Consider the following 26723-nt stretch of genomic DNA (forward strand, 5'->3'; position numbering starts at 1 on the left):
TTAGATTCCTCTAAACACAAATCCACTCATCTTTTCTGTTCTTTGAAACTCTCCAAACCGCTAAGACACAGCTATTTTGAAAATAGCAAGCATTGGTTGAAGTTAGCACGAATATGGCTTTTGACTCAGCCAGGTTGTTCAACTCACCAGGAAAGGGAAGCATTGCAACTTCCTAAGCAGGTCTGGACTCTTAACGAATTTTTACTCGTAAAAGTTTCAAGCAAGAAAAAAATAAAGCGGTGCCCCGAGTTCTTTATTAGATTCAATTACCAGCGTACAAACATCCTAATTCACTTAAACAAAATAGCCCACACACATTTCATTTCCAAAGAGGCTGCTTTTCTTCCTCTCTTCTCTTCTCTCTCTCCCTCTTTCTGTTTTTCCTCGGTCTTGCTTCTCCTTTTCTCCCTTTATCATAGTTATCTCAAAGAAAAGCTCATCTGCAACCACCGTTTAACCACGAATTACCATAAACTAAGCAAAGCCTCCCCCCACCCCCGCTCCCAATAAGCGAAAGCAAAGCCCTCAGTGGAGCCTGTCGGGGTGGTAGGGACGCCCCCTTTCGTGCAAAACGACTTCACGGTGAAGTTCAAGTGTCCGCAGGAGATGGAAGGGGGGATTCCAGATCCTCTCATTTTCACAGACGGCCTAATCCCTCTGCGTAATGGACCTCGGAAAGCTGCCTCCGGTTAAGGGCGCCCAGGTACTGCCAAAGCTCCTTCGCTACCCGGACCGGGAGAAGTCAGGGGTGTGAAGGCGGAGCCACTTGGCTGGCGACACCCTCCCGAAGTCCAGCCCTTACCCGCCTTCCTACCACCTTAGGGGATTTGGCCCGGAAAACGAGATCACCCTCTCAATGAAAGGCAGATGTCCCTTTAAGGTTTGCTTCTACAGCCCGTGGACTTTAGCCTAAACACGGACCCGCGAAGCTGGCTTTATTTGTCCATGTCTCGGACAGAGCCTGGGAAGCTGCCAGTGAGATTTCAGAGACCAAGAGCGCGCAGGGGCGGGCGATGTGGCAATCCGTCTGGGATGTGAAAAGCGTGGAGCGCACTTAGAGGCATTCGACGAAAACACAGGAAATCACTCCTCTCCCGCTCCTGGACGCCGCTGCCACTGGGGCAGAGGACTGGGAACCTCGGCAGCGGGCTGAGTGGCCCAGCCAGAGCGCGCAGCTCCCGCGCCCGGTCCTGCCAGGTCCTGTCCTGCGAACCAGCGCGGCCCCCTGGCGCTGAGGCCGCTCCGGCCATGGCCCCTCGGCCCCGCGCCCGCCCAGGGGTCGCTGTCGCCTGCTGTTGGCTCCTCACTGGTGAGCAACTCGCTTTTCTCTGAGCATCTCCGATTCGCGGGCTTGGGGCTTGGAGCGGGGAGGGAGGTCCTCAGAGCCATGGGCCAGATAGGAGAGAGTGCCCTTCCACTTTCGGGCACTCCAGGTACTCAGATCAGGCTACGGAGCAGGCAGGAGTTTCGTGTTCTGGTTTTGATGTGAATTAGTCTTGGTGTCTCTCCAAAGTCCTTCACCCTAGGAGTAGGAGTGAAGCAGCACTGAAAACCTTACAAAGTAGAATTGACTTTTAAAATTAAAGTTGTTTTTACAATACACATTGTATTTTAGGACTTCACTGAATATTTCCTCCCCTCCACCCTTTTTTATGGCATGGGATGAGAGGGTGATGCTTATAGGGCGCCTCATACGCAAAATTCCTACCCTCGGGTTGTTCCAGAGTGGACATTATTGAATTTTCTTGCTGTCTACTATTCAGACTTTTTTCCCATGCAGAACAAGAAAAAACAGGGATGCAAGGCGAAACTGCCACTTGTTCCAAAATGATGTTTCTATGTCAGCATCCAAGAGGAGGGATATTTTGAAATGTAGAAAGGAATGGTGAACATTTTCTCTGTCAATATCACAGTGCAGTCTACTTTTAAGATGCAAAATATACTATTGTTATTTGTACATAAATGTGTATTTTTAAGGAGGGGACTTATAAACATAGTGGAAATGCAAAGTTGTATCCAATTTAGGAAAAGGTTGAAATATAGTATTTTCTAAGATTTTCCCAATAATTAACTCATGGTCAGATCTTTTTTACCAGTTACTGATTGGGATGGTAGGAAGTTGAAATGGTGAAAAATGGAAGGAGGTGGGGGGAAAGTGTATCGATAGAATCTCTGTGTGAAAGAAAATCATCTTTTTAATGGGATAATTAACAGCTGGCTTTAACATATCATTGATATTCAATTGTTCCGTGTTTTTACTGCTGGCATGGTTATTAGTACTAGTTAATTTAGCATTTTTACCATTAAAAACAAGGTAGAGCCAGCCAGTTTAGACCTGCCTTAGATGTCCAAGCATTGTTAACTTTTATGAAGATCATTTAGAAGTTGATTATCAGCAAGCAAAGCTATTTTCAGAAGGGAGGTGATGTAAAGAGAGTTAATAATGACCTACTGGCTTTTCATCCAAACATTTCCCACTACTCAGGAAATGTCCAATAATCCAAACAGTGGTAACTGCTGAACAGCATTATAGCCAGTGAGTAGTTTAACTTACCAGCTACTGCCACTACTCTTTACACATACTTAACCTACGAGTCTTCTCCAACTGAATTGTTTTTAGATTGTATTTTGTTGTTTTTGTGCAAAATCTGAATACAGTAGTTTACTATTTGAGTTGTACCTATTTCATTCTACCAAATAAGCAGTCTCTAGAGTAGAAATGATGAAATGAGGTTTGCATATCCTCTAAAAAGACAAGAGTGAAACTTGATGTAACAGAGAAGTTTAGCAAGTTACAATTTCATATATATGTTGGTGAAATATACATTGGTGAATCCAGGAAGAGACTTAAAATATTTAGAACCCTTGTGTGTTTTATGCCCATTTCACAACACATGAGGCATCTGAAATTGGACTGCTTTCCTTTGCTGATTCCCCATCAGTCATTATATTCTGTAGGCTCTTCTTTAGCAATCTCTTTCAGATTTGGAAACTTCTTATCAATTAACAGAGTCCATTTGTAACCTCGGTACTAATCACCGTACTTATCCATGCACACCACTGTAGAGCTTATCTTTCTGTCTTCAGTCTGAACCCAACTTCCAGTCTACCCTCCTAATACATCATTTTCATTATATCTGTTTTTAGTAAAAAATCTTTGGTGGTTCTTTGTTGGCTTTAAGATAATATCCAAAATTCTCAACTGACTGCCCTAATCCAACACGCTTTCTCTATCTCCTATGTCAGTTTCTTATTGCTGTTGTAACAACTTGCCACAGATCACCACCTTAAAACAACATAAATTTACTATTGTACAATTCTGTAGGTCAGAAATCTCACTGGGCTAGAATCAAGATGTCACTAGGGCTGCATTTCTTCTGGAGGTTCTAGGGGAAAGTCAGTTTCTCTGTTTTCATCAGCCTCTGGCCACCACCTGCATTCTTGGCCTGTGGCCCCTTTCTCCATCTTCAACCCAGCAGGGTAGAATCTTCAGCTCTTCCCCTGTGATTCTGCTTTATCATCATATCTCCTTCTCTGACTCTGACCCTACTACCTTCCTAAGGATCCTTTGTAATTACAATGCGCCTAACAGAATAATCTCATCATCTCAAGATCTTTAATTTAATTACATCTTCCAAGTCCCTTTTACCATCTAAGATAACATATTCACAAGTTCCAGGCATTAGGTCATGGATATCTTTGGGAGACCATTATTCTGCCTACCACAACCCTTAAGCATAAAGTGTCCATTATAGCCAATCACCTTTATTTACTTTCTCCATAATCCTCATGTTCACTTTGCCACTGAAGATATGATCTTGTTTTATGCATCAAGAAAAGAACTCCACCTTTCCTTCCTACAACCATCTGCCATCTAAACAAACTCTACAGCCTTCAAAGCTGGATTTACATCATCAGAACAACAAACCACCAGCATCTCAATAAACTTCCCATTTGATTTAGAATGTCTCATAGTAGCTCCTTACAACATTTACTAAAATGATTCATCAAAAAGATGTCCTTCCTGATGTCCAAACAAAGTATTGTTGTTTTAAGTACATCAAAGTCTCAGCATAAACTAATGCCACATATAAAGAATTTAACTGAAGACAGTTTCATAAAGTGACAGTTTAGAGAGGCCTTAAAGGAACAAGAAAAGAGGGTGGAACATCTAGCGCAAGCAACGGTGGGAAAAAAGAACCTGAAGCAACAGTGAGAAGAAAAACCATGACCATTCCTAGGCCTGAGGAGGTGGCAGTGTTAGTCTGTTATGAACTCTAGCTATGGGAGGGTGGCCATTAGACTGGAGTTGTGGTCATAAAAAGGAATGTAGCTAGTGACAAAATTGAAGCCTAGCAGAGAAGGAGTAAGGAAAATAAATATACCTCCTTTCCTCCCACCCTCTGATGTCTTGCTCAGCCTTCCCATTGGCCATACCCAAATGGCAAGATCCAACCTTCCAGAGGACAAAGGGCAAGACAATCAATAACGGAATAACTAGCACAACTTAACCCCGAAATGTGTTATGTGCAAGGCACTGTGCAAGGGCTTTGCATGTATTATTTCATTTTAATCAAAAAAAGTAAGTTTACTAATTGATCACAACCGGTCACAGATTTCTTTGTTCTTTTTTCACTCCTTCTGCTTCAGTTGATTAGCCTTGAAAAAAGGAAAAGAAAAAAAGTAAAACGTTATAACTATTATCCATATTTTAGAGATGAAGAAATCAAAATACAGTACTAAGAAGTTAATTTCACCTTTCCAAAGTTGAAGAACTAATGACAAATCTACTCAATTCCTATCTCTGACCTCAAATTAAATGCTCTAAAATAATATGCTATATAGGCTGCCTAAAGATAAGTTCATTCTCTCTTGCTCACTCCTCTAAATGTGAAATCCAAACATAATTGTCTAAAAGACTTAAAGACCTAATTAATGATACATCAATCTTTTATTTCCATGATTTTTAGGTGTACAGCATTAAGTGTAACTCAAATAAGACTACTATCTCTTGTTATTAAGAATATAAATATAGAATTACCTCTAATTAAGTTATATGTCTGTCTTCCCTAGAAACATTTTGGTTGGCCTAGAAGCAAGGGTCTTCTTTTGTGACTTTTTTCACAGGCAAGAGTTCCTATTCAAAATGAAATCCAGTGAGGAGACGGGAGATGGCTGAATATGGGGAGGATGTCAGCCACCTATTCAAAACAAAGAATGACTCCCAGTGGCAGACAATGTACTGTCAGGAATTGCTGAAGATGGTGAAAATTGTCTTACTCATTGTGATGTTTGTAAAGGCAGCAATGAATTCATGGGATTTTTGTTTGTTTAGTAAACAGGCAACGAGAGTAACCATGAGACACATATATATGCTACACTAATTTACCTATTTCTCTTCCCTCCTGTCATAACACTTATCCAGCTATTTTGAAGCACGAGCTCTTGGGCTACAGCTTATCACTGATGTTCTGACTTTAGTAGATGGATGCTCCTCTAATGTGTTCCTCCACTTCCAACCCAATAAACTTTCCACTAGATTTAGAACTTGCTGAATTTCCCCATCTCTTGACATATCTTAGTAGAATAAAGTAGCTCATGTTTAAAATATATTTAGAAAAGTTGGGGGCTAAAATGCTATTCTTTACCTACACTACTCTTCTGTTGAATGAAATACAAAATAGTGTACTCAAATTCATGTTAAGAAACTGAGATGAAAGATATTTTGAAACTGTTGCCACAGTGCTAAAGTCAGAATAGATTGCCTATTCAGAGCAGTCTGTGACTGGAGAATTGTACTCGCCCTCAAAGCAAGTACAGTAGAGTATCAAGAGATGCAAATGACTGCATATATTTCTATCTTCAAGATTATTGAGCTTCTTTCAGCTCCTTCATTCTTCCAGCTACTCTAAAGTCTCCTTGGGGACTTTGCATAAGTAGTTACTCCCACTGCTACTGATCTCAATCCCTGAATAAACATCATTTCCAAGAGACCCTGAAGTAGATTGAACCCTACCTTAGGACATGTGTATCCCAGCACCTTTGCTTCCATTATATAATGCGCCATGGTATTATAATTAACTATCTAATTGTCTGATTTCCAGCTTGCTGTATGCTCTGTGAAGGTAGGATCTTTAACCACAGCACCTAGAAATAATAGACACTTTTTAATTGAATGAATCACAAAAGAATTGACTATTGACAAACTCATAAAATACTTAAGGGATCAGATTGTCCCTTTATTATATACCTTCATCTGATTTTATTATACCTCCACCTGAAATATTTCTGTATACCCAAATTTATAAATAATGGAATGGAAGACACCACCAATTGAAAGATGCACCATATTTTATGTACCACTAAGAAAGACAAGCCACTCCCAATCCAATTATAATTGCTAGATTGTTAGATACTTCCTAGTTTCAGAGATGTTGAAATTGGGAAAAAAGTGCATCTGAAAATTATGATCAATAATACACAGTGTAGCTACATGGTAATTTTCTACTTCTTTGGACACTTAAAAATTGTGTCATAAGATTTCGAAGAGGCTAATATGTGAACCCCATCTAGATACAAAGATATGACATTGTTCCTCTAAGTTCTCTTCAAGTGCCAAGTTTGTATCTGATTTAGGGGATAATTGCTCCTCTGGCACCAACAGCGTCACCAGATCCCCAAAACAGAGCTTCCTCCAAATGCTCTATCTTTGGAAGAGAGCTTCAGGAGAAAGGTGACAATAAAGTGATCAAATAATGTTCCAGTTGCACAGGATTAATGACTCTAGCTTTGGCAAACTCTTAACCTTTTGTCATGTTGGTGGTAGGCTCCAGGGCTGTGTATCTAGGAAGGAGACTAATTTTCATCAAAACTTTCCTATGATTTAAAAGGAAGATAAAAAAGTCAACTAAATATTAAAAGGAAATTAAAACGCACATGCTGGTTGTTGTTAAGAATTCACTTTACGTGTTAAAAAAATTCAGTTTTATCCAAACAGGAGATCCCTATAAACAAAACAAGTAAGAGATCTGAACTGAAAAATCATTGTAATTCAAATATGCAAAGGAGTGGATATACACATACTCTTTTTGTATGAATCATATGAGATCTCCTAAAATAAATGCAAATTCTTACATTTAAATATAGCACCTAAATTACTTTAAAACATCAATAGTTAAGATGGTTTATATATTTTGTTATAAATCATATATCCTTATTATAAATTAAATGTACTTGCAAAATTATTTTATTAATTTGACTTTTATTTTACCAAATACTGAAGTCTAGAAATACATGGCTACTGGCCAGTCCTTAAAAATACCTGTGTTATACATTTTACTTATAATATCTTTGGTGAAATGATCTTATGCTGTGTAAGAATACATGCAAATAGAAATACACACACACACACATACACACACACACATACTTTTGTTGATAGGATTTTCTTTATTTGATAGGAGGTTTTGTATTATTTTGTGACAACTGCAAGTAAGCATTTTCCATCATGAGAAATTTACATAGTAAGTGAGAACAAGTTCCTTAAAACAAACAAACAAACAAAACCCAAAAAACACTTTCTCTTTTACTTTTTACCTTTTTGTCTATATTAGCTAACTAATCCTCCCAGTCATCCACTTAGCTTTGTTGGTGGAGGTCACATGGGAACCTTTGCACAATCTGAGGTTTGCACATTCTCTCTAAATAAACAATTGCGTTTATCACTAGATATTCATAATTGGAGCTCTGGCTTCTTATTTTGTAAAGTTCACTTTCCAAACCAGGTATAATAAAACTAATTGCCATTATGTATTATTTTAAAACATTTTAAGAACTTTTCCTGGGGAAGATGTATTTTAAATTACCATTTTCTTACCTAAGCATGGCTATCTTAAATATTGAAATAGGCTTATATATAAACTTACCTTAAGAGTAACCTTCTTTTAAAATTTTTAGTAACATTATAAAACAGAATGTGATTCTCTAATTTTAGAATGTCAGTTATAGGCAAGTTAAAAACTCTGAATTAAAGACAAATTAATAACCATTAATTTTTGCATACTAAAAATATGAGTATGTGCCACTTGCTATGCTGTGTTCCAGGAGCACAAAGACAGATAAAACGTAGTAAGTCTCTGCCTTTACTGGTGGAAGAGGTAGTAGACATGGAAAGAAGCAATGGTGGGAGAGATTCCCAAGGTGCTTTATATGGAGTAACAAAAGGATTAGGTTTGTGTTGCAGGAAAGTAAGCCTTCCAAAATAAAATACAAGATGAAAACAAGACAATTTATACAGCCCTGTTTAAGGGTCACATGCTAAGCAGAGGGTATTAAAACAAAATTTCCATCTTTCAGGAGCCCATAATTCCCTTTCATATCATATAAAACATTTATTTCATATTATTATAATAGGAAAGATAGTAATTCAACTCACCAATGAGGTCCATGAACCATTTCATTCAGTAGAGCTGACCTATGGTTTCCCTGAAAGGGGGGTGATAACATAAATTAATGTACCCCAAAGATTATCCATCAGTCAACTCTACCAAACCAGTTATTTTTCCAAGGTTGAATAATCATGATCATGTTAAAATGAGCTCTTGTCCCTTGTTTTGTCTGATCCAGTTTTCTAGCTTCCAGTCAGGCATTTTTAGAGCTCTATAATTTATTAATATCAAGTATCATAACATCCCTAGAACCTCATAAGGATGGTCAAATGAGAGAGCAGGACAAATAATCTTATTTATAATTTAGAACGAAAATAATTAGCTTTATTGCGGTCTGGGACTTATTTCAAGTTGGTAGAATCCATCCAGGAAAGACCATATTTGAGGTCTGCCAATTCTTGGTCCACAAGTATGAAACTTCCAATCAGTCTAAGACCCACCACTGGGTCTTAGAAAAATCAGATTTGAAAGATAGCATGCAAAATTGAAAACAAATATGTTAGGATGAGATTATAGGTGCTGTTTAAACATTTAAAAAATATTACTGCAGCATAATTTTTAGTTACAAGTTTAACTATTGAATTCAATTCCCTCAATTCTTCAGTAAAATAAATTGGGTTCCAAAGAGACTGAGTACTGCCAAAAGTTACAGTAAAAACAATTGAAGAGTAAGAACTACAATCCAGGATGCTTGACTTCTAGCCCAGTTCTCTTTTTGAGATACTGGAAGTGTCTCAAGAGCAACAAATTAAAAAATTTTAGAAGTAACATTACTTTTTTTCCCCTTATGAAGAGATTAATATAAATTGTAGGAAAATAGGTATAATTAAAGTTACTGATATAAAGATTTATACTGATACAAAGTTACTGATATAAAGATTTATATTTTAAACAGCCAATAAATAAGTATAAAATTAGTATTTAAAGCAACAGAGCTAAAAACACTGATATTTTTCTCAATATTTTGCTTATTTGGAAAAAAATGAAAATAAATATATAACTACAGCAGTTTCTAAACTACCATTATTAAGTGAAATACAGTCAATAAGAATATAAGTGCCTTAAGAAATGTCTGGAAATGTCTGCAATAATGTTAAAATAGCTGCCATACTTTACATTTGACTCACCTAGCTTATCATTAATACATGAGTGCATACTATGCACAAAGGACCTTTCAGAAGACAAGAGATTATAAAGATGAATCCTTCCAGAGTTCAACAAAAAATATATGTGTTTAAATTAACATGGTTTCAAGATTACACAGTTTCACGTTTGAGACAACATTTAAGCTGGACTTTAAAGATAGGCAGCATTAATGGAAGCAGCGATGAAAAGAAGTGGCATTTTAAATAGAGAAGTTACTATATGTTAAGGTAGCAAATGAGAAAGTTCCTAGCATATGTAGGAAACAAAGGTTACTTTCAAGGTGGAATATAGAATGCCCTAAGGGGAAAAGCGGGAAGTAAATTTGTAAGGCCAGTGCAATTTGGTATTGTAGAGAGGGATTGTAGACATTAATTCATAGGGAATGAGAATCCAAAATGAATCAAAATAAAAATATAATGATTGGTCTAGAAATACTAATTCATAACACAAAATCTGGGTGAAAACGTCTAATAGTCAACTACAGGTTTAAATTACAAAAAAAAAAAAAAAAAAAAAAAAAAGGAAAAAATGTTCCCAACTATTGCAGATGTTTCACATAAAACAGTAATTCTATGAACGATTTTATAGTATGCTCAATTATGGAAGCACATTGATATTTTTTAAAATGGCCTGAAGTGGTTTGTCTCATAACTTAAAATAAAACTTTTTTAACCATGGATTTAAGAGTCAATAAGGGTTTTTCACAGGTTTCTAATGTAGATAGATAGATAGATAGATAGATAGATAGATAGATAGATATTTTTTTTTCTAAAGTAGAATATTAGATCTTTCTCTAAGAGTGTAATGATGACCTAGGCTGGACAGAAGGAAAAAAAAAAAACTATGTAGAAGACAAAAGTATAATAGTTTTAAGAGGTGATAAAAGCAGGAAAGGGACTAGTGCCTTTCAAATCCTCTAGGTTGGTTCCCAAGCTGTGAGTTTTTGTTTAACTGGTAAAGGTGACGGTTGAGGGGAAGTGACAGTGGATAACAGCACATAATTTGCAGTGACAAAGATGATTACTAACATTCATAATATAGGATGGTGGTAGTGGAAAGAGAGGGTATAGAGTTAAGCAGGCCTGAATTTCAATGCTAGTCATGTGACCTTGAAAACATTTCTTAACTTCCCCATGGTTGATTTTCTTCTATAAAATTAGGATAACGAATATTTACCTTACAAGGGAGAATTAGAGCATAGGAAAGAACTTGATAAACATTCAGTAAGTGATAGCTCTTCAATAAAAACCTTTTGTTAAGATCCTACTGTGTGCTTACCACTGTGATTCTGTGGCTTTTAATCTTTGGCAGACTATGGGAAAGACGAATTGTACTTACAAAGATGATCGAGGAGCACTTCAAAGCCCCAGTTCAAAATTATTTCTTCTCTCTGTCTCTCACTCTCACACATACATACCCAAGCACACTTCCGCCCTACCAATTAGGTAGGAATTTTAAGTTAACAAGATACTTTCTTAAAAAAATACAGTGTCCTTCGGATAGGCAAATCACCTTCACACTTCAGTGTGATCAGTTCTTTGCTTAGTGAAAAGTTGCTGGGTTCTCTTGGAATTGGAAGAAGGCAATGTGAATTAGGAACTTCTTGAGGGTACTCAGTATGATTGGAAGGTGGGAAGGAAGGAGGAAGTAAGGGGAGACATAGAGAACGAAAAACAAAGAGAAAACAGGCCACAAATATTAATAAGTAGTGGTTCTTACTTGGACTTTCCCCTTGGAGGGGACCTTTCCGTCCCCTGATAATCTCTTTGGAAGATAATTGACACTTAAATTTAAATTGTGAAGCCTGTCAGTTGAGAAAAATGTTGAGACAAGTCTCAATCATTTTAGGACGTTTATTTGCCAAAATTAAGGACGCGCACCGGCTATGCCTTTCTGGGAAGATAATTTTGAGGGCTCCAAATTTAAAGGGGAAAGGGTGGGATACTGAGAAATACAGTTTTCATGTGAGAAGTTGGCAGGGGGAAAATAATCATTCATGCCCCCATCTGGCATAGTGAGTCTGAATCTGCATTTTTACATAAGGTAACATAGATAAATGGGGCAGGAGAACAATCAGATATGCATTTGTGTCAGGTGGGCAGAGGCTGAAAACAGAAGCTATCCATTTACATTCCCACGGTAAATTTTAATATAAACACTTTAGGGTAAAGATTTTGGCGCTCACTGAGAATTTCCTTGCAGGCAAAATATGAGCGACGTGTGTAGCTTTTCATCTGGTAGCCATCTCATTTAAAAACCAAGAGGCAAGGCAGTTTTGTGTGACCCAGTTCCCAGCTTAACTTTTCCCTTTGGCTTAATGAGTTTGGGGATCCGAGATTTATTTTCCTTTCACAAGCCTATGCCAAACTCAGATTCCTTCCTTTCATCCCTGTTTCATCTGTTCAGGCTGATTAGTTCCCCTTTCCAATCCACACAGAGTAAAACAGAAAAGACAGTGAGAAGCTATGTGTGCAGGACTCTTCTGCGCTCCACTCCATCTAAGCTCTCAAGAAACTTTTGGATTTTTTTGTTTGTTTTTTCTATTCATCGGTCTTTTATTTTTATTTATTTATTTTTTTTTGAGACGGAGTTTCGCTCTGTCGCCCAGGCTGGAGTGCAGTGGCCGGATCTCAGCTCACTACAGCTCCGCCTCCGGGTTCACGACCATTCTCCTGCCTCAGCTCTCCAGTAGCTGGGACTACAGGCTTCGCCACCTCGCCCGGCTAGTTTTTGTACTGCAGTAGAGACGAGTTTCATATTAACCAGGATGGTCTCGATCTCCTGACCTCGTGATCCGCCCGTCTCGGCCTCCCAAAGTGCTGGGATTACAGGCTTGAGCCACCGCGCCCGGCCGGTCTTTTAAAGAGGCAATCCCACTTCTCCATTTCCACTTCCTAATAAAGAATGCTAAGTAACTTAAGGATTGTATTTAAATTATGTAGCTATTCAATCAGGGTCAGTCATAGTTAATTGTTTTCCCCCACTTCCCATAGCCTTGACTTTTAGCTTAGCTGTGGCAGTGAAGATCTGGCCCTAAGCTATTGCGACCCAACCCCCACCCTAAACATTTCACAGGCTACTGGACTGCGGAAAGCTGAGACTGCCAACTTTGGAGCCTAGGTTTCTCAGGACATCAGGTCAAGCAACTGAGAGGTCCACCCAGGGGTAAATTCCTCACATAGTTTCTTCTCTCTTGGGACCAGCGCTTTAACATCTGGGTTAATGAGATCGTGCAGACACGGAAACTAGGCGCAGAAAACAGCTGGACATGTTGCTGGGAGCCCAGACAGAACGTGATCAGTAGTTCTCAGAAACTGCGTCTAAATACCAGCTCCAACAGGCTTGTAGCGTCTGAGTGCGGATAAGGCAAGTGCAAAAACGACAATAGTTTGGGCCTTTGGGGCCAAATCTGCACTTCTGAGAGCTACTTTTACTGCTAAGTTTTGAAATTTAATTTACCCAGAAGGAAGCGTTTCAGAGTGGCAACCGCAGCCAGGTAAAACTAATATTTGCACTCACACACTCCCCGGATTCTTCACAGACAGGGATGGAAGAGAAAACTTAGGAAGTTCAAGTTTGGCATTAAACTAAAGGACTCGCCGCCACTCTGCACCTTCTTTAGGGAGTTCATTCGTCCCGAGCGCCTCACAGCTTAGTGCGCCTGCGCGTGCGCGGACTGCGGCCCCGCCTCCCCTTTGGGGACGTGGACGTGCGTCGGGTCGCGGGACGCGGGCTGCGCATGCGCCTTCATTACGTCAGCCCGCTGCCTCGGGCTGCCAGCGGGAACCGCGGAGTGGATGATTTTCGCTGCTGTGTTTCCCGTGCCTGTTAGGCGCAGCGAGCCCGCAGACTGAGCGAGGAAAGGATAGAGGAAGTGCTCCCCTAGGCTGCAAGAGTCGAAGCAAGAGTATTTCCTTCCCACCAGGCAAGTGCCCATAGAAACCGGGCCCCGCCCCCTTCCCGGCCTGAGTTCCCATCCCCTCTCCGGGGCGGAGGTGAGGACCTCCTTGGTTCCTATAGTTCTGTCAGTGAGCCCCTTCCTTGGTCATGAAGCTCGTGAGGAAGAACATCGAGAAGGATAATGCAGGCCAGGTGACCCTGGTCCCCGAGGAGCCTGAGGACATGTGGCACACTTACAACCTCGTGCAAGTGGGCGACAGCCTGCGCGCCTCCACCATCCGCAAGGTACAGACCGAGTCCTCCACGGGCAGCGTGGGCAGCAATCGGGTCCGCACTACCCTCACTCTCTGCGTGGAGGCCATCGACTTCGACTCTCAAGCCTGCCAGCTGCGGGTTAAGGGGACCAACATCCAAGAGAATGAGTATGTCAAGATGGGGGCTTACCACACTATCGAGCTGGAGCCCAACCGCCAGTTCACCCTAGCCAAGAAACAGTGGGATAGTGTGGTTCTGGAGCGCATCGAGCAGGCCTGTGACCCAGCCTGGAGCGCTGATGTGGCAGCTGTGGTCATGCAGGAAGGCCTCGCCCATATCTGCTTAGTCACTCCCAGCATGACCCTCACTCGGGCCAAGGTGGAGGTGAACATCCCTAGGAAAAGGAAAGGCAATTGCTCTCAGCATGACCGGGCCTTGGAGCGGTTCTATGAACAGGTGGTCCAGGCTATCCAGCGCCACATACACTTTGATGTTGTAAAGTGCATCCTGGTGGCCAGCCCAGGATTTGTGAGGGAGCAGTTCTGCGACTACATGTTTCAACAAGCAGTGAAGACCGACAACAAACTGCTCCTGGAAAACCGGTCCAAATTTCTTCAGGTAAAACAATCTTACCCAGGGATAGTTAAGAATGGGCAGAGGGATTGGTATAAACTACTCCTAAAGTTTTAGAACTGGGAAAAATAAGAGGAGAAAGGCTTTACTTACCTGGAATTTTCATGAGATAATGAAATTTAAAAAAAAAAGAGAGAATGTTAAATATCTAGCAAATTTGTGGAGTCAACTTTGCTGAAACATATGAAGCCTTATTAGCGCTTTTGGCTTTAAGCCTTTGTGGGCTGATCAATGGGTGTTCTGAGAGATTCTTTTGCCTAACTTTTGTAATTGTGATTCTAGGTACATGCCTCCTCCGGACACAAGTACTCCCTGAAAGAGGCCCTTTGTGACCCTACTGTAGCTAGCCGCCTTTCAGACACTAAAGCTGCTGGGGAAGTCAAAGCCTTGGATGACTTCTATAAAATGTTACAACATGAACCGGATCGAGCTTTCTATGGACTCAAGCAGGTGGAGAAGGCCAATGAAGCCATGGCAATTGACACATTGCTCATCAGCGATGAGCTCTTCAGGCATCAGGATGTAGCCACACGGAGCCGGTATGTGAGGCTGGTGGACAGTGTGAAAGAGAATGCAGGCACCGTTAGGATATTCTCTAGTCTTCACGTTTCTGGGGAACAGCTCAGCCAGTTGACTGGGGTAGCTGCCATTCTCCGCTTCCCTGTTCCCGAACTCTCTGACCAAGAGGATGATTCCAGTTCTGAAGAGGATTAATGATTGAAACTTAAAACTGAGACAATCTTGTGTCTCCTAAACTGTTACAGTACATTTCTCAGCTTCCTTGTGACAGAAAGCTGCAAGAATGGCACTTTTTTATTCATACAGGGATTTCTTATGTATTTGGCTACACTAGATATTTTGTGATTGCCAGGACATGTATTTAAACAATAAACTAAAAGGAAATAATCTCCACGTACTACCATCTTTATTAAATTGGGTAATTTTTATAGGAATTATGAGTTATCTGTAGTACTTGGAAACAGAAAATGTGTGTATTTAATAACGATGCCTATGTAGTATGTTGTTTGGGGTAAATTGTAAAATTTCACACTGCATGCTTTGAAACAGTTTTCCTTAGAAAAAGCTTTTGCTAACTTATCCTCAGTTTGCATTATTTCTTTATTTTAATTCTGCATGGTGTTCTTGCATTGCATTTAATGATCCCTTTTCTCCCCACCTCCACACACTACATATTTTTTAGATTTAAATAGTTTTACTATTTTAAATGATTGCCGTACAATTAGTAGACTTGAAGACAAGTTTTAAATATTTTTCTTCAAAGGCTTGTTGAACCAATCATGTTAAAAGGAAATTCTTGGTTTTGTTTTGTTGTTGTTAGCATTAGTCATATTTGATTTAGAGGGTAACTTAATCAGTTATTTTTAGATTTTTAGAGCTTTGATCTGCTAGGGATTGTCAAAATAATCTTGAGGCATCTTTATTTTTAAAATGAGATTGAAGTATGTGATTTGCTTGTTATGTGGCTAATTAGTGGCAAAGCTGGAAGTCATTCCCAGTCAGGACTTTAGCTCTTTGCACCAAAACATGCCATATTATTTATTTATTTTTTGCTTGTCAAAGTTGTACTTTATTCTGTTTTATATTTGTATGTGGCATTAATTTGGGTTTGCACATTTTTATTGGACTATTTTAGTTGTGAAGAAGCCTGTTCCAAAGTTTAAGTCACATGACTAGTACGTGGCAGTTTACTTAAACTCCAGTACTCTTTACTATCATTGACTTAAACTCCAGTACAATTTACTGTAATTATGGAATTGTGCAAATACCTCCGAGTTTAAAATATTATTTTTATTAAGTATTTTTGGTGCACATTTCTAAAAGTTAAGGAAGGAGCTTCAGTAATGGAATTGCTTCTTGACCTTTTCAAACCTCAATTTAGCAAAATAATTAGTAATGATCTAATAGTGATGATTCAGTTTTTAACTGCTGGATCAGCAACGCCTATTTCAAGTAGTGATACTAAGTAAACTTTTGCCTCTCTTTCCTGTGTCTGTGGGCCTTCTTCCTGGTGTGAAAGACTTCGGGATTTTTTGTAAGCTTCGTAACTAGTCTGAACCTTTTTATTTCTTATAGGGAACTGACTTTTCTCTATACTTTAAAACTCACATATTTATATTTTTATAAATCTACCTCCTAATTTAAAATAATTGAGATTGTCATTTCATTATAATTCCATGAGTATTTATCTTTAAAATACTGTTTAAATATGTTACTAAATAATTTAATAAGAATATAGAAATGAAACCACTGAGATTCTTAAAGTTGGAACCTGATTGATAATTATATTTTCAGTAAGGATTTGGAGATTTTTGGACATTTTTACTCTCATAACCTATGCAGTACTGAAATGAGGCCTAATAAATATAACCAATACATGTGAGGCCATAGGTTCTCAAATTTAGCTACCTGTTCACCTCAACTTGAGAGCTCTTAAAACCCTCAGTGTCCAGGTTGCAGCCCAGACTAACTAAGTAATGTTTTATTCCTAGAAATGTTTTTTTTTAAAGCCACCCAGATGATTCCAATAGGCATCAAGGCTGAGAGCCACTGATTCAGGCCTTGCTATTCAAAAGTATGGTCCATAGACAGCAGCATCCCTGAGAGCTTGTTAGAAACTAGAATTCAGGGATCTTTTGTAGACCTAGTGAGACAGACGCTACCTGTACCAACATCTCTGGATGATTCCTGTGCATAATAAAATCTGATAAAGGCAATAGGTTATTTTTCCTATGTCGGTAAATATCTGGCAGGGGTCCCCAGTGAGGAAAAAGATTGGAGTATTAAGGTCTTTCAAAAGAGTTAACTGGCCATACTCAACTATAAAACCTCTAAAAATTTCTGTTTTTATGTCTATGAATTAATTAAATAACATTTAACTGATTTTTAAGAAATTACATTTCTGTTATCAAGAATACAATTCTTACTAGATCATAGGTGAAAATGACAAAATGATAGCAAATTAAAAATTCAAATAATTATTTTTGACTTTTCTAGAAGACATAATGGTCTCTGGAAAGCATATACAGTAGTCTAATTCCAACTACTACTCATTAAGTATTGGATATGTGATAAAAACTCCATAACTCCAATGTACCTTCTCTAATGTACTGTAAATTTCTATTTCCTATCATGTGCTTACAAAAAAGATTTGCTATGCCCACTAAACTCAGTAAATGAGAAGCTTACACATTATTTCATTTTGCTATAGATACGATACATATCAAATGACACTTAGCTACTCCTGGTCCCCCATTTATATGTTAAATGCCTTGTTAAAATGACAAGATTGTTGATCTTGGATTTCACTTTGATTACCCTCTTAGATTGGATCTTTCTCTTCCCAGATGCCACTAGAGTAGCTTTGTAAAGCTCATTTTTCTTTATCTTTACTTAGTTTCTGTCTCTAACTTTAGTTTCCTTTTTCAGTTTCCCTAATTCTCTTAACTGCCATTTATCTTTAACAGAAGTTACTAATTCTGGAATTCATATATTCTGGAACTGAAATTATCTGTGTTCCTAAACAACCAAGTATACATATGAAATGGTCTGTACATTAATCCCCCATAATAGCAGCTCTTATTTGGGAAAGGGTTATAGTACATTTAAATCATATGGTTTTCCAAGCGAGTTAAGACTGCTATTTGTGTTTAGTGTCAGAATATGTTGAATTAGAAGTTGAAGAGTTTCTAAAGTGATTCTAAGGGCTTGAGGAGAGATGAACCCTTTTTCTTAGAGCAAGAGCTCTATATTCATATAGAGACAATATAGACATATGGGGTGTCTATATATATATTACACTACTCATTAAGAGTAATATTTATATTTATATTACTATAATATATATTAGTAATATAGTATTACTAATATATACTAATATTAGTATTACTTATATACTAGTAATATTAGTATTACTAATATAATATTAGTAATATAATATAGTAATATCTGTATATTACACTACTCATTAAGAGTAATATATTTACTTTTATCCATTTTTTAGTGCCTTTTTTGAAACAGTCACTGGGCTAGATGTGGAGAAGACAAACATGTAAGCAAATCACTGTTAAAAGTGTAAGTAACTTGTACAAAGTGTCTAAAAGGACACAGTGCTGAAAGGGGTCATTTTTAGGAGGAACTTTATAGAGCAAGGACCGCTAAGTTTACCTAAAATGGGAAGAAGAAATACGGAGAAATTAAGTGGGAATATGGGGAGGGGAAGTGTGCTAATCACCTAAGAACCTCAGTACCACAAGGAGGAGTTTGGGTCTGACCATTAGGAGAAACAATTACAAAATTTAAGCAGCATGCTAAACTGCATTTCACAAATATCACTCTTCGGCAGCATCAAGGATGGATTGGAGGAGGCAAGACTGGAGGCAGGAAGACTGGTTAAACAAATGCATATTAGGAAGATACGAGAGAAAAATGACAATGGCCTTATCAAGGGCAGCGATAATGTTCCTTGCAATAGGAATGAACAGAAGTCAATAGGCAATATTAAGAGATGGGATCAAAAGGACATGACTGCAGGTTGTTGTTTAGAGTTATGGAAAAAAGTAGAATCCAAAGGTAAATCTCAGATTTCTTGAGTGGTGGGAGAGATGATGACACAAAATGTAACTTTAAAAATGGTAATTAAAAAAAAAATGTTTTATATGATGGTGGTTAAATTTACTAAAAATATTTTTCAGGATTCCCATAGTGCAGGAATTAGCAAGCTGTATCTCATTCAGGCCAACCAGTTACTGCTAGTGGACCCCGTAGCCTTGTGCTCCCCATCTGAACGTGGTATCTCTGATTTGTCTCACCAGACATTTGCTTCACTTCCCTTTTTATTCCCTGAAGAACCACAAGAGTATGAACTGTGGCATCAATTTTGCAGTTTGATTTACATCTTTCTTAATGATTTGAAACTAATTTGTTTCAAAAATTGATTTTGACCAGAGCACAATTTTGCTGGTATATCACGTTAAGTAAATGAATTCTCCAGCAGTGAGTGCAACTAAAGGGAAGAGCTGACGAGCAACTTAAAAAAGAACTATTAATTCCAGTCAAGTTGGTAAAATGCTCAGTAAAATAATTTTCTTAAAATTGATGTCAGCATATTTAAACTTTGTGGTGTGATTCAGTTTATATACTCTAAGAGATTTAGTGTTTTAGAAAAGTGTTCTTCAAGATTTTCCTAATGTATTATATGTATCTCTCATAAATTGAATTGATTTAGAAATTTAGTGTAAAAGTGTTACTACAAAGCCAACAACATGATATATAAAGGAGCCAGGATGCAATTATAATATTTTTGTGAATCAATTATGCCTTTTTAGGAAAAGATTTAGAATTCAAAAATGCAGCTAATGAAGATGTTAGAAAATAAAATCTATAATAGTAGTTTTGGATTTAACAAGGAGAACAATCAGAAGTTACTAAATATGGTCATCAAGTAGTAAACTTTACTTAGAAATAAAAAAAAATTGACCAAGTTCAGTAAAGAGATATTTATTTAGGTTGAAAATACCATTCAGAAACATTACGAGAAGGTATTTGTTAATGGAAATACCTTTTCAGTGGAGATGATAAAGTCTCATTCATTGTTTTTCTTTATATAGTAAGAATTAGACTTTTTTAGAAAGTGTGTGATATGTATCACCATCTATATTCTCATCCACATGTTACAATATTATTTCTAAATTTCTAAGAATAATCTGTAAAATAACTATTTTGCAGTAGATCTCTATTTTTGGTAACATGTTTTTATATTGTGTTGAGATAAATAACACTGATTGATTGGAATATTATGAATGTTTTAATTTAAATTGAGAAATGAATGAGTTTCTGTAAGGACAAACACCTTTGTGTATAGTAGTATAGTTGCATACAAATTTGAGGCTGCAGTGTTTGCTTTTTACAATGAATATTTTAACTCTATAATAATTGGCATTGATATGGGAAGGTCTTAAATTTTCAGATTTTGTTTGTTAAGGATGATAACATTTATGATAAATTGTGAAGACTTGGATATCAGTCTTCTTTTAAATTTCCTTTATTTCCTAAAATTGCCTACATTAAAACCCCATTCTTTAGAATGTTAGTTCAATGGAAATGCCTTTTTTCTATGTCAGAAATTTAAGGAATTTAAAGCTTATTTCTATTTGGGTGCCACATGTGTTTTCAAAACACCCGACACTGAGGCAAGAGCAGTATTTGCCAAGTAGCAAATACAAGAGTAAAATGTTTTGGCAGTCATATTGCCTGGCTTTGTCCAGGGTTGGTACTACTGTCCCCACTCCAGGAATGGACAACCTGTTATAACAAAAGTAACTGTGTGCTTATTAAGTGTCAGGTATTACGGTAAGTGCTTTAAAATGCATTAGTCTTTCAAGAACCCTGTTAGAATGGTTTTGTCTTTACTATTTTCTGATGCAAAAAGTTGAAATTAAAGAAAGTTAAATAATTTATCCAAAGTAACATAGCTAGTGGGTGTGATGTGGTGCTCCCTCAGCTATCACCCTAAAAAAACTAAGAATGCCAGTTCTTCTCAGCTTTCAGTTTGGAGTAGGCAAACACGTATCTAAAAATAAAAATAAATTATTTGATGACACTAAATTTTATATAATCAGCTAAAGTTTATGCATTTTTTTTATGTTTTTATTATTTTGTCATCTCTCATGAAAAATCAGGAACCCAATTCTATGGTCCTGTAATCTATCTGGATCATAGTGGAAAATTAGAAAAAGCAGAGAAAATGTGGCAAATCTGTGTATTAAAGCAATCCCCTCAAGCATTACCCAGCATCCATTTATTGTTATTTCACACCTAGTTTCAGCAAGCTTTTTTTGTTTGTTTAATTTTGAACCTACAATTAAGTCATGCACTATTTCAACAACCTTGTTTTGTTAATGATGCACCTTAAGTAACTAGAACTATGCTACCCCTGGGTATGCAAGGATGAATTAAGACAGTTTTCCCTGCCTTTAATCTTGAAATTAGATAGCAGCAGGAGATGACCACAAGTGACCAAGTTAACAGAATTGATAGCAGTCAAAAGTGACAGCTGATAGTGGGAGTGGATCCTGAAACGCTGTCAAAAGGAAAAAAGCTTAGGGTATTATAGAGTTTTTCGTTGGGGCTTGAGGATGTTACTGAGTACAATACCAGTATCTGGTGTTCACATTGAGGAAAAGATCAAATTACATTCAGTGTATTCTGTTAAAGAAGTTAAATACATGTAATGTCTTTCAAAATGATTTTCATCCAAAAGTAGTTGTACTTAAAAAAGTCTTATCTGTCATACGTAGAATGACTTCCAGATAACCAGTTTTACTATGCCTTAATAGTCTCAGTAATAAAACTCAAATAATTGTTGAAGGATGAATTTTTGTTAAGGAAAAAAAATCCCAGTAGGTTTTAGTTGTACAATTCATTCAGAGATAGGAGGTCCTTCTGAGTTCAAGTCTACGTACCAGAAGTTTTATGTCTGGAATTTTTCATCAAGTCCTAGTGTAAACATTGACTAGAACTTTTTGTTTGACACCATTATGAAAAATTGCTCTGTGGATAGAAAGCATTTTAATCTTGTGTTTCAGCTCGTTTGATCTGATGACCATAATTTATAATTTATTTTTCCTCCCCAAGTGTGTTGTTGACTATGGTATAATTCTTATTTTCTTTTTCTTTCTTTCTTTTTTTTTTAATGAGTTTGAAGAGGAAGCCTAAAATACATTTCAGTACATGACTCTGAATCATTTAGAATCATAAGCGGTTAAAGCTGTAAGGAACTTTATATATTTTCGGACCTAGTTACTTCATGTTACAGATGTATTGGTAACTTGCTCAAACACAAGAGGAGTTTTTCACAGGGTCCACATTCCTGTTTGATACATCTGATTCCAATGTTACCTATTTTTTGTCACCTATTCATATTGAGTAATTTGGGGTAGAGGAACAAGGAACAATGCAAGGTTCAAAAATGCCTTAAACCCTCCTTATTTATCAAATTATCACCTTGTGGCAAGGCAGTTTTTCTCTGAGCAGCATTGCTGAGACTCAAACTCAGTTTTGAAGTCTTATTCCTTCCTTGGAGGAGTATTTATATTTCCCTATAGGAACTCTTCCTGCCTTTCTTCTGAGAACCATTTCATTATCCTGAAAATCATGCACTAAGTACCTACTATGTGACAGGGACTCTGATAGCCCCCAGTGATCGGAGGTAAAGAAAGATCACAGTCCCTTCCTTGCAAAAATACACAGTCTACAATGGGCAACAAATGGTAAAGCAGAAGTAATAGCAGTGCAATCTGGCACAGGAACATGGGAGCTCAGAGGGCTCCTAACTCAGCCTGACTTTAGCGAGGAGGTATTCCCAGAGTTTAATCTGGCAAGTTCCAGAAGCCCACACTGATCTTCCATTAGTTTCTAGAGTTATCAGGCAAAGGACCTGAGAGCATTCCTCTTTTAAGACCTCTCAACTTTACTTTTTTTTTTTTTTTTTTTTTTGAGACAAGAGTCTTGCTCTATCCCCCATGCTGCAGTGCAGTAGACCAATCTTGGCTCACTGCAACCTCTGCCTCCCGGGTTCAAGCAATTCTCATGCTCACCCTCCCCAGTAGCTGGGATTACAGATGCATGCCACCACACCCAGCTGATTGTCATATTTTTAGTAGAGACAGGGTTTCACCATGTTGACCAGGTTGGTCTCAAACTCCTGACCTCAAGTGATCTGCCCATCTTGGCCCCCCACAGTGGGATTACAGGCGTGAGCCCCTGCACCTGGCCTCAACTTTACTTTGGTAATATTTTTCTTCTACGTAGTGGTATCTGTATTATCTGATCTCTCTAAATGTTAAATATTTACTGTGGAGTCAACAAACCTGAGAGGAGACATCACGGAGAAGGAGATTCCATTACCTCCTACCCTCATAAGTGAAAAGGTGTACGTGGAATCAAATACCGACCAGGGACCATGACCGAAAGGACTCTGAAAGATTGTGGAACCTTTGTATAAGAGTATCCATGTTTTTGTTGTCTCTTCTGCGTTTCTGACATGACTAAGCTCTGACTGGTTAAACGAAAAAAGGAAGCTTCTTTCGTTTTTAGGACAGCAAAGACGGGGATGGTGAAAGGGGAGTTTGAGACATTCTGTCCCTTTCCACAGCCATTCCTGGAAGAAAGAATGTCCAGAATTGACTGGTTGGTGGGAGCCACCTCAGGGAAAGGGAAACTGACCCCTGGGGACTGAAGTCAGGAATAAAGAAGTGACAGGGAGCTAGCTGGGGCCTGAGAAAGGCCCTGGGGCTGGACGCTAGAAAGATCCACTGGGGTCTTTTCTATTTTCTTATTCAACATTTTATCTTTGGTTGTAAAACTCAGGAAAACACCTTTAACAAACAATAATAACTTATCTTTTAAGTTGTTCATTTACTAAATGGTGAACATGGATTGGGTGTGGTAGAAGGAAAGAACATTTTCTGCAGAAGGGAGAAAAAAACCACAATCAATTTTAGGAGGAGGAATGAAATCTGGGAATAGTTCTCTGACCCTTTGTGTGTCAGTGTGTTCTCAGCCTGAACTGGAAGGAAATGGGATAGCATGTGGAATGTGGGAAAGTGAGAAGAACTGACGCAAAATTCACTATCTGCCTCATTAAATGCACTAGTAGATTTTCAAGAGAATGAGCCTGTTATCACCACAGTAAATTTCTCACTCTGGGCCTACCTCCTTGTCTAAAACTTAATAGAGCTTAATAAGTGTTCAAATTTTTCCTGTCTTTCTGGGAATAATTTTCACCTTTATCTCTGATGATCCTGTACTTTCCCTAGGTCAGAGTAAAATATAATAGGAAATGGGCAAGTAGGTAGGAAATCTGGAGAAGGTCAAGGCCTTTTTATAATGATTCGTTGTAAATTTAAAATACTTAGATTTGTATTTCATGCAGATTCACATATGTTCTTCTGGATGAATTAGAAATTTTAATTGTGAGGATGAAGAAAGTAGTGCAACCAGCTTTCATATTTGTATGAAATTTAGGACTTTGGAAAGGATGTTGCACACTAAAAATTACAAAATAATTCAACGATTATTTGCTACAGTTACAAAGATTATAATATTAACATTTGCAAGAACATTGCATTTGTGAATAACAAGTATGATACAAGTAAGAAATCATCCATGTCATTCTCAGAAGTCATTGTGTGAGAACTGGACTGATTCGTGAGACCAGGCCCTGCCACTAGGTTGTGTGACTTTAGAAAATCATTTCATCTTTTTGAGAGTTGATTTCTTCATCTGCAGAATGAACAAAGAAGGGTGGCTCTTGATTTCATAATCTCTCTTGCACATATCTGATTCTACTTGGTGCAGTAACAATAATTGCTTGTTATGTTTGCGATCATGTCTTTCCAGTAAAATAAATCTTTAGTGACTCTCAGGTTTAAAAAGAATCTGTTTTTGCACCCTATTTTAAAAGCTGCCAGATTTGGGGTTTGGCTGACTACTAAGGAGAGCAGCCTGCTAGAAGGAGCAAATTCCAGAGCTGAGGGTCATTTATTTGGAATGCTTTGCCAAACACTCCCCTATTTTTAAAGTTGTTGGGAGCCTTTAAACTTGAACATGGGGTGGGAGGACAATTGTTTAAACCACTTTGTCAATACGTGCATGAAAATCTTGAGGTTTACAAATAATTTTTAATAGTTTGCCACATTCCAATGGCATGCTAAGTTTCAGGGTCCTGCCACTTTTCTTCTTGTTATTTTCCTCCCCTATCAACTTTGCTCACTCTCCCAAAGAAACCGGCAGTGAGAAAAAACAGGTCTTCATTTTTACTGGAATGCTCTTTCCATTTGGCCGGAGGTTTCTCAAACCAGGCAGCACCAACCACTTACGGAGTTTTAAAATCATAGTGATGCCTGAGCCCTACCCCAACTAAGTCAGAATATTTGGGAAAGGAGCCCAGGCATCTGCACATTATAAAAGCTCCCCAGGTGCTTCTTATCTGCAGCCAGGTTAAACCAGGAGTGTCATCACTGATTGGCCTATTGGCTTTAATGTGTCCTGTGACGACAATACCAATCAGCTGTCTGGTTAAGAAAAGAGATGGACATAGATATTCTGAAAAGGCAAGTTTAAAAAGTTGAGGGGAATGTATTTCTTTAGCTTTAATGCCTCACTGTGGGATTTGTCTATACATTTATGTATTTTAAAATTACTATCATAAATTCACAATTAATACCAACACTGATCAATTTGTGAATATTTATTGATGCCATTTTCATGCATATGTGTTGCTAAATACAATGGGAGGGGGCCTACAGAAAGAGAACCCAGATCCTACCCACTTCTTAAAGCTTATATCATTTTGGGGTGCAAGAATTGTGTAAGACAAGACACAAAAATCACACATGTTACACAGATTAAAAGCTAATATCACTGAGAACAGGAAGACATTACAATTGGCTAGAATCACCTGAGGAGATGGTACTTGGTTCTGGGCACCCTTTGAATGTTTTTCACTTATCCGGTATGTAAGGATATTAGCTCTGGACTAGAAAATCTTGGATCTCCCACAGGTGAGCTCTGTGACCTTGGGCAAGTCATATTACCTTTATGATCCCCAAATTTAGCTTCGTGAGCTTCAATTTGTAAAATGGAAAAATATAAAACTTCCCTCACAGAGTTGCAAGGAATAAATGATATGATATAAGCAAAATACCTGAAAGTTCCTGAGAGTTTAAGTTCATTTTGTTCCTTCTTATTGCTTTTTTTTTTTTTTTTTTTGCCACATATACCGCTTAGGCAACAGATCAGCCATGGAAATATGATGCAGAAGATCTGCCTCATGCCTGTTCCCAACATAAATCTCTCTCTACCAAAACTCTCTGTCAGAGATTGTGTTCAAACCTGAACAAGTGGACCCACTCAGTCCAGAGTTACCCTCAGCATGAGACAGGCTACCCAGATGGTTCTTTGTCTTTATAATATTTTTATTTCTTTAAATTTGGTGAAGTACACACTTTTGTGAGTTATACATGCAAATGAAGAGGAGTACAGAAGAGCACATTTCAATTGTAATGTTCATGCCAAGAATAGTAACCTGTTCAAGGATACCACTGAGTGCACACAGAATGCTAGGAGGTCTTGACTCTGCTTATGGAAACCACAGAAACTCATCCCTGAGGCTGATTCTATAGCAGCCATGACCCTCATTAAACTTCCAATCAAGTAAAATTAATATTAGCTATTAGGTTAGATGTTAGATATTGTCCTTCCCTCCATTTAATTATCTTAGTTCCTATGAATCTCCTTCCTTAACGGCTCAGCCTTCTATAC

At 38.0% G+C, this 26723-nt stretch overlaps 2 protein-coding genes and 1 long non-coding RNA gene across 6 annotated transcripts in view; 2 read left to right on the forward strand and 1 right to left on the reverse strand.

The window, feature by feature from the left end:
• Positions 1–536: 536 nt before the first annotated feature.
• ITGA1 (integrin subunit alpha 1) overlaps positions 537–26723 on the forward strand; it is a 164431-nt gene continuing 138244 nt past the window's right edge. The window contains exon 1 of the mRNA XM_031666153.1: positions 537–1309. Within this exon, the coding sequence (XP_031522013.1) occupies positions 1249–1309 (61 nt within the window). The 5' untranslated portion in view covers positions 537–1248. The remainder of the gene's footprint in view (positions 1310–26723) is intronic.
• Positions 1343–13243, reverse strand: LOC103885091. 4 transcript variants are annotated; one of them, XR_004183713.1, is made up of 5 exons: positions 12772–13243; positions 8435–8484; positions 6017–6147; positions 5042–5201; positions 1343–4659 (listed from the first exon to the last, which is right to left on the reverse strand). It is a non-coding gene; the product is annotated as an uncharacterized LOC103885091 (long non-coding RNA). The 4 variants fall into 4 exon arrangements; XR_001903376.3 differs by lacking the exon at positions 5042–5201 and having other exon boundaries at positions 4636–4659; positions 13113–13243; XR_004183712.1 differs by lacking the exon at positions 5042–5201 and having other exon boundaries at positions 4636–4659; positions 13053–13243.
• PELO (pelota mRNA surveillance and ribosome rescue factor) lies at positions 13135–16382 on the forward strand. The gene is made up of 2 exons (XM_009208395.4): positions 13135–14366; positions 14664–16382. Exons 1-2 carry the CDS (start codon positions 13641–13643, stop codon positions 15093–15095), a joined length of 1158 nt encoding a protein of 385 aa, XP_009206659.1. The 5' UTR covers positions 13135–13640; the 3' UTR covers positions 15096–16382.

This window comes from Papio anubis, chromosome 5 (genome assembly GCF_008728515.1).
Source record: "Papio anubis isolate 15944 chromosome 5, Panubis1.0, whole genome shotgun sequence".
Classification (NCBI taxonomy): Eukaryota; Metazoa; Chordata; class Mammalia; order Primates; family Cercopithecidae; genus Papio; species Papio anubis.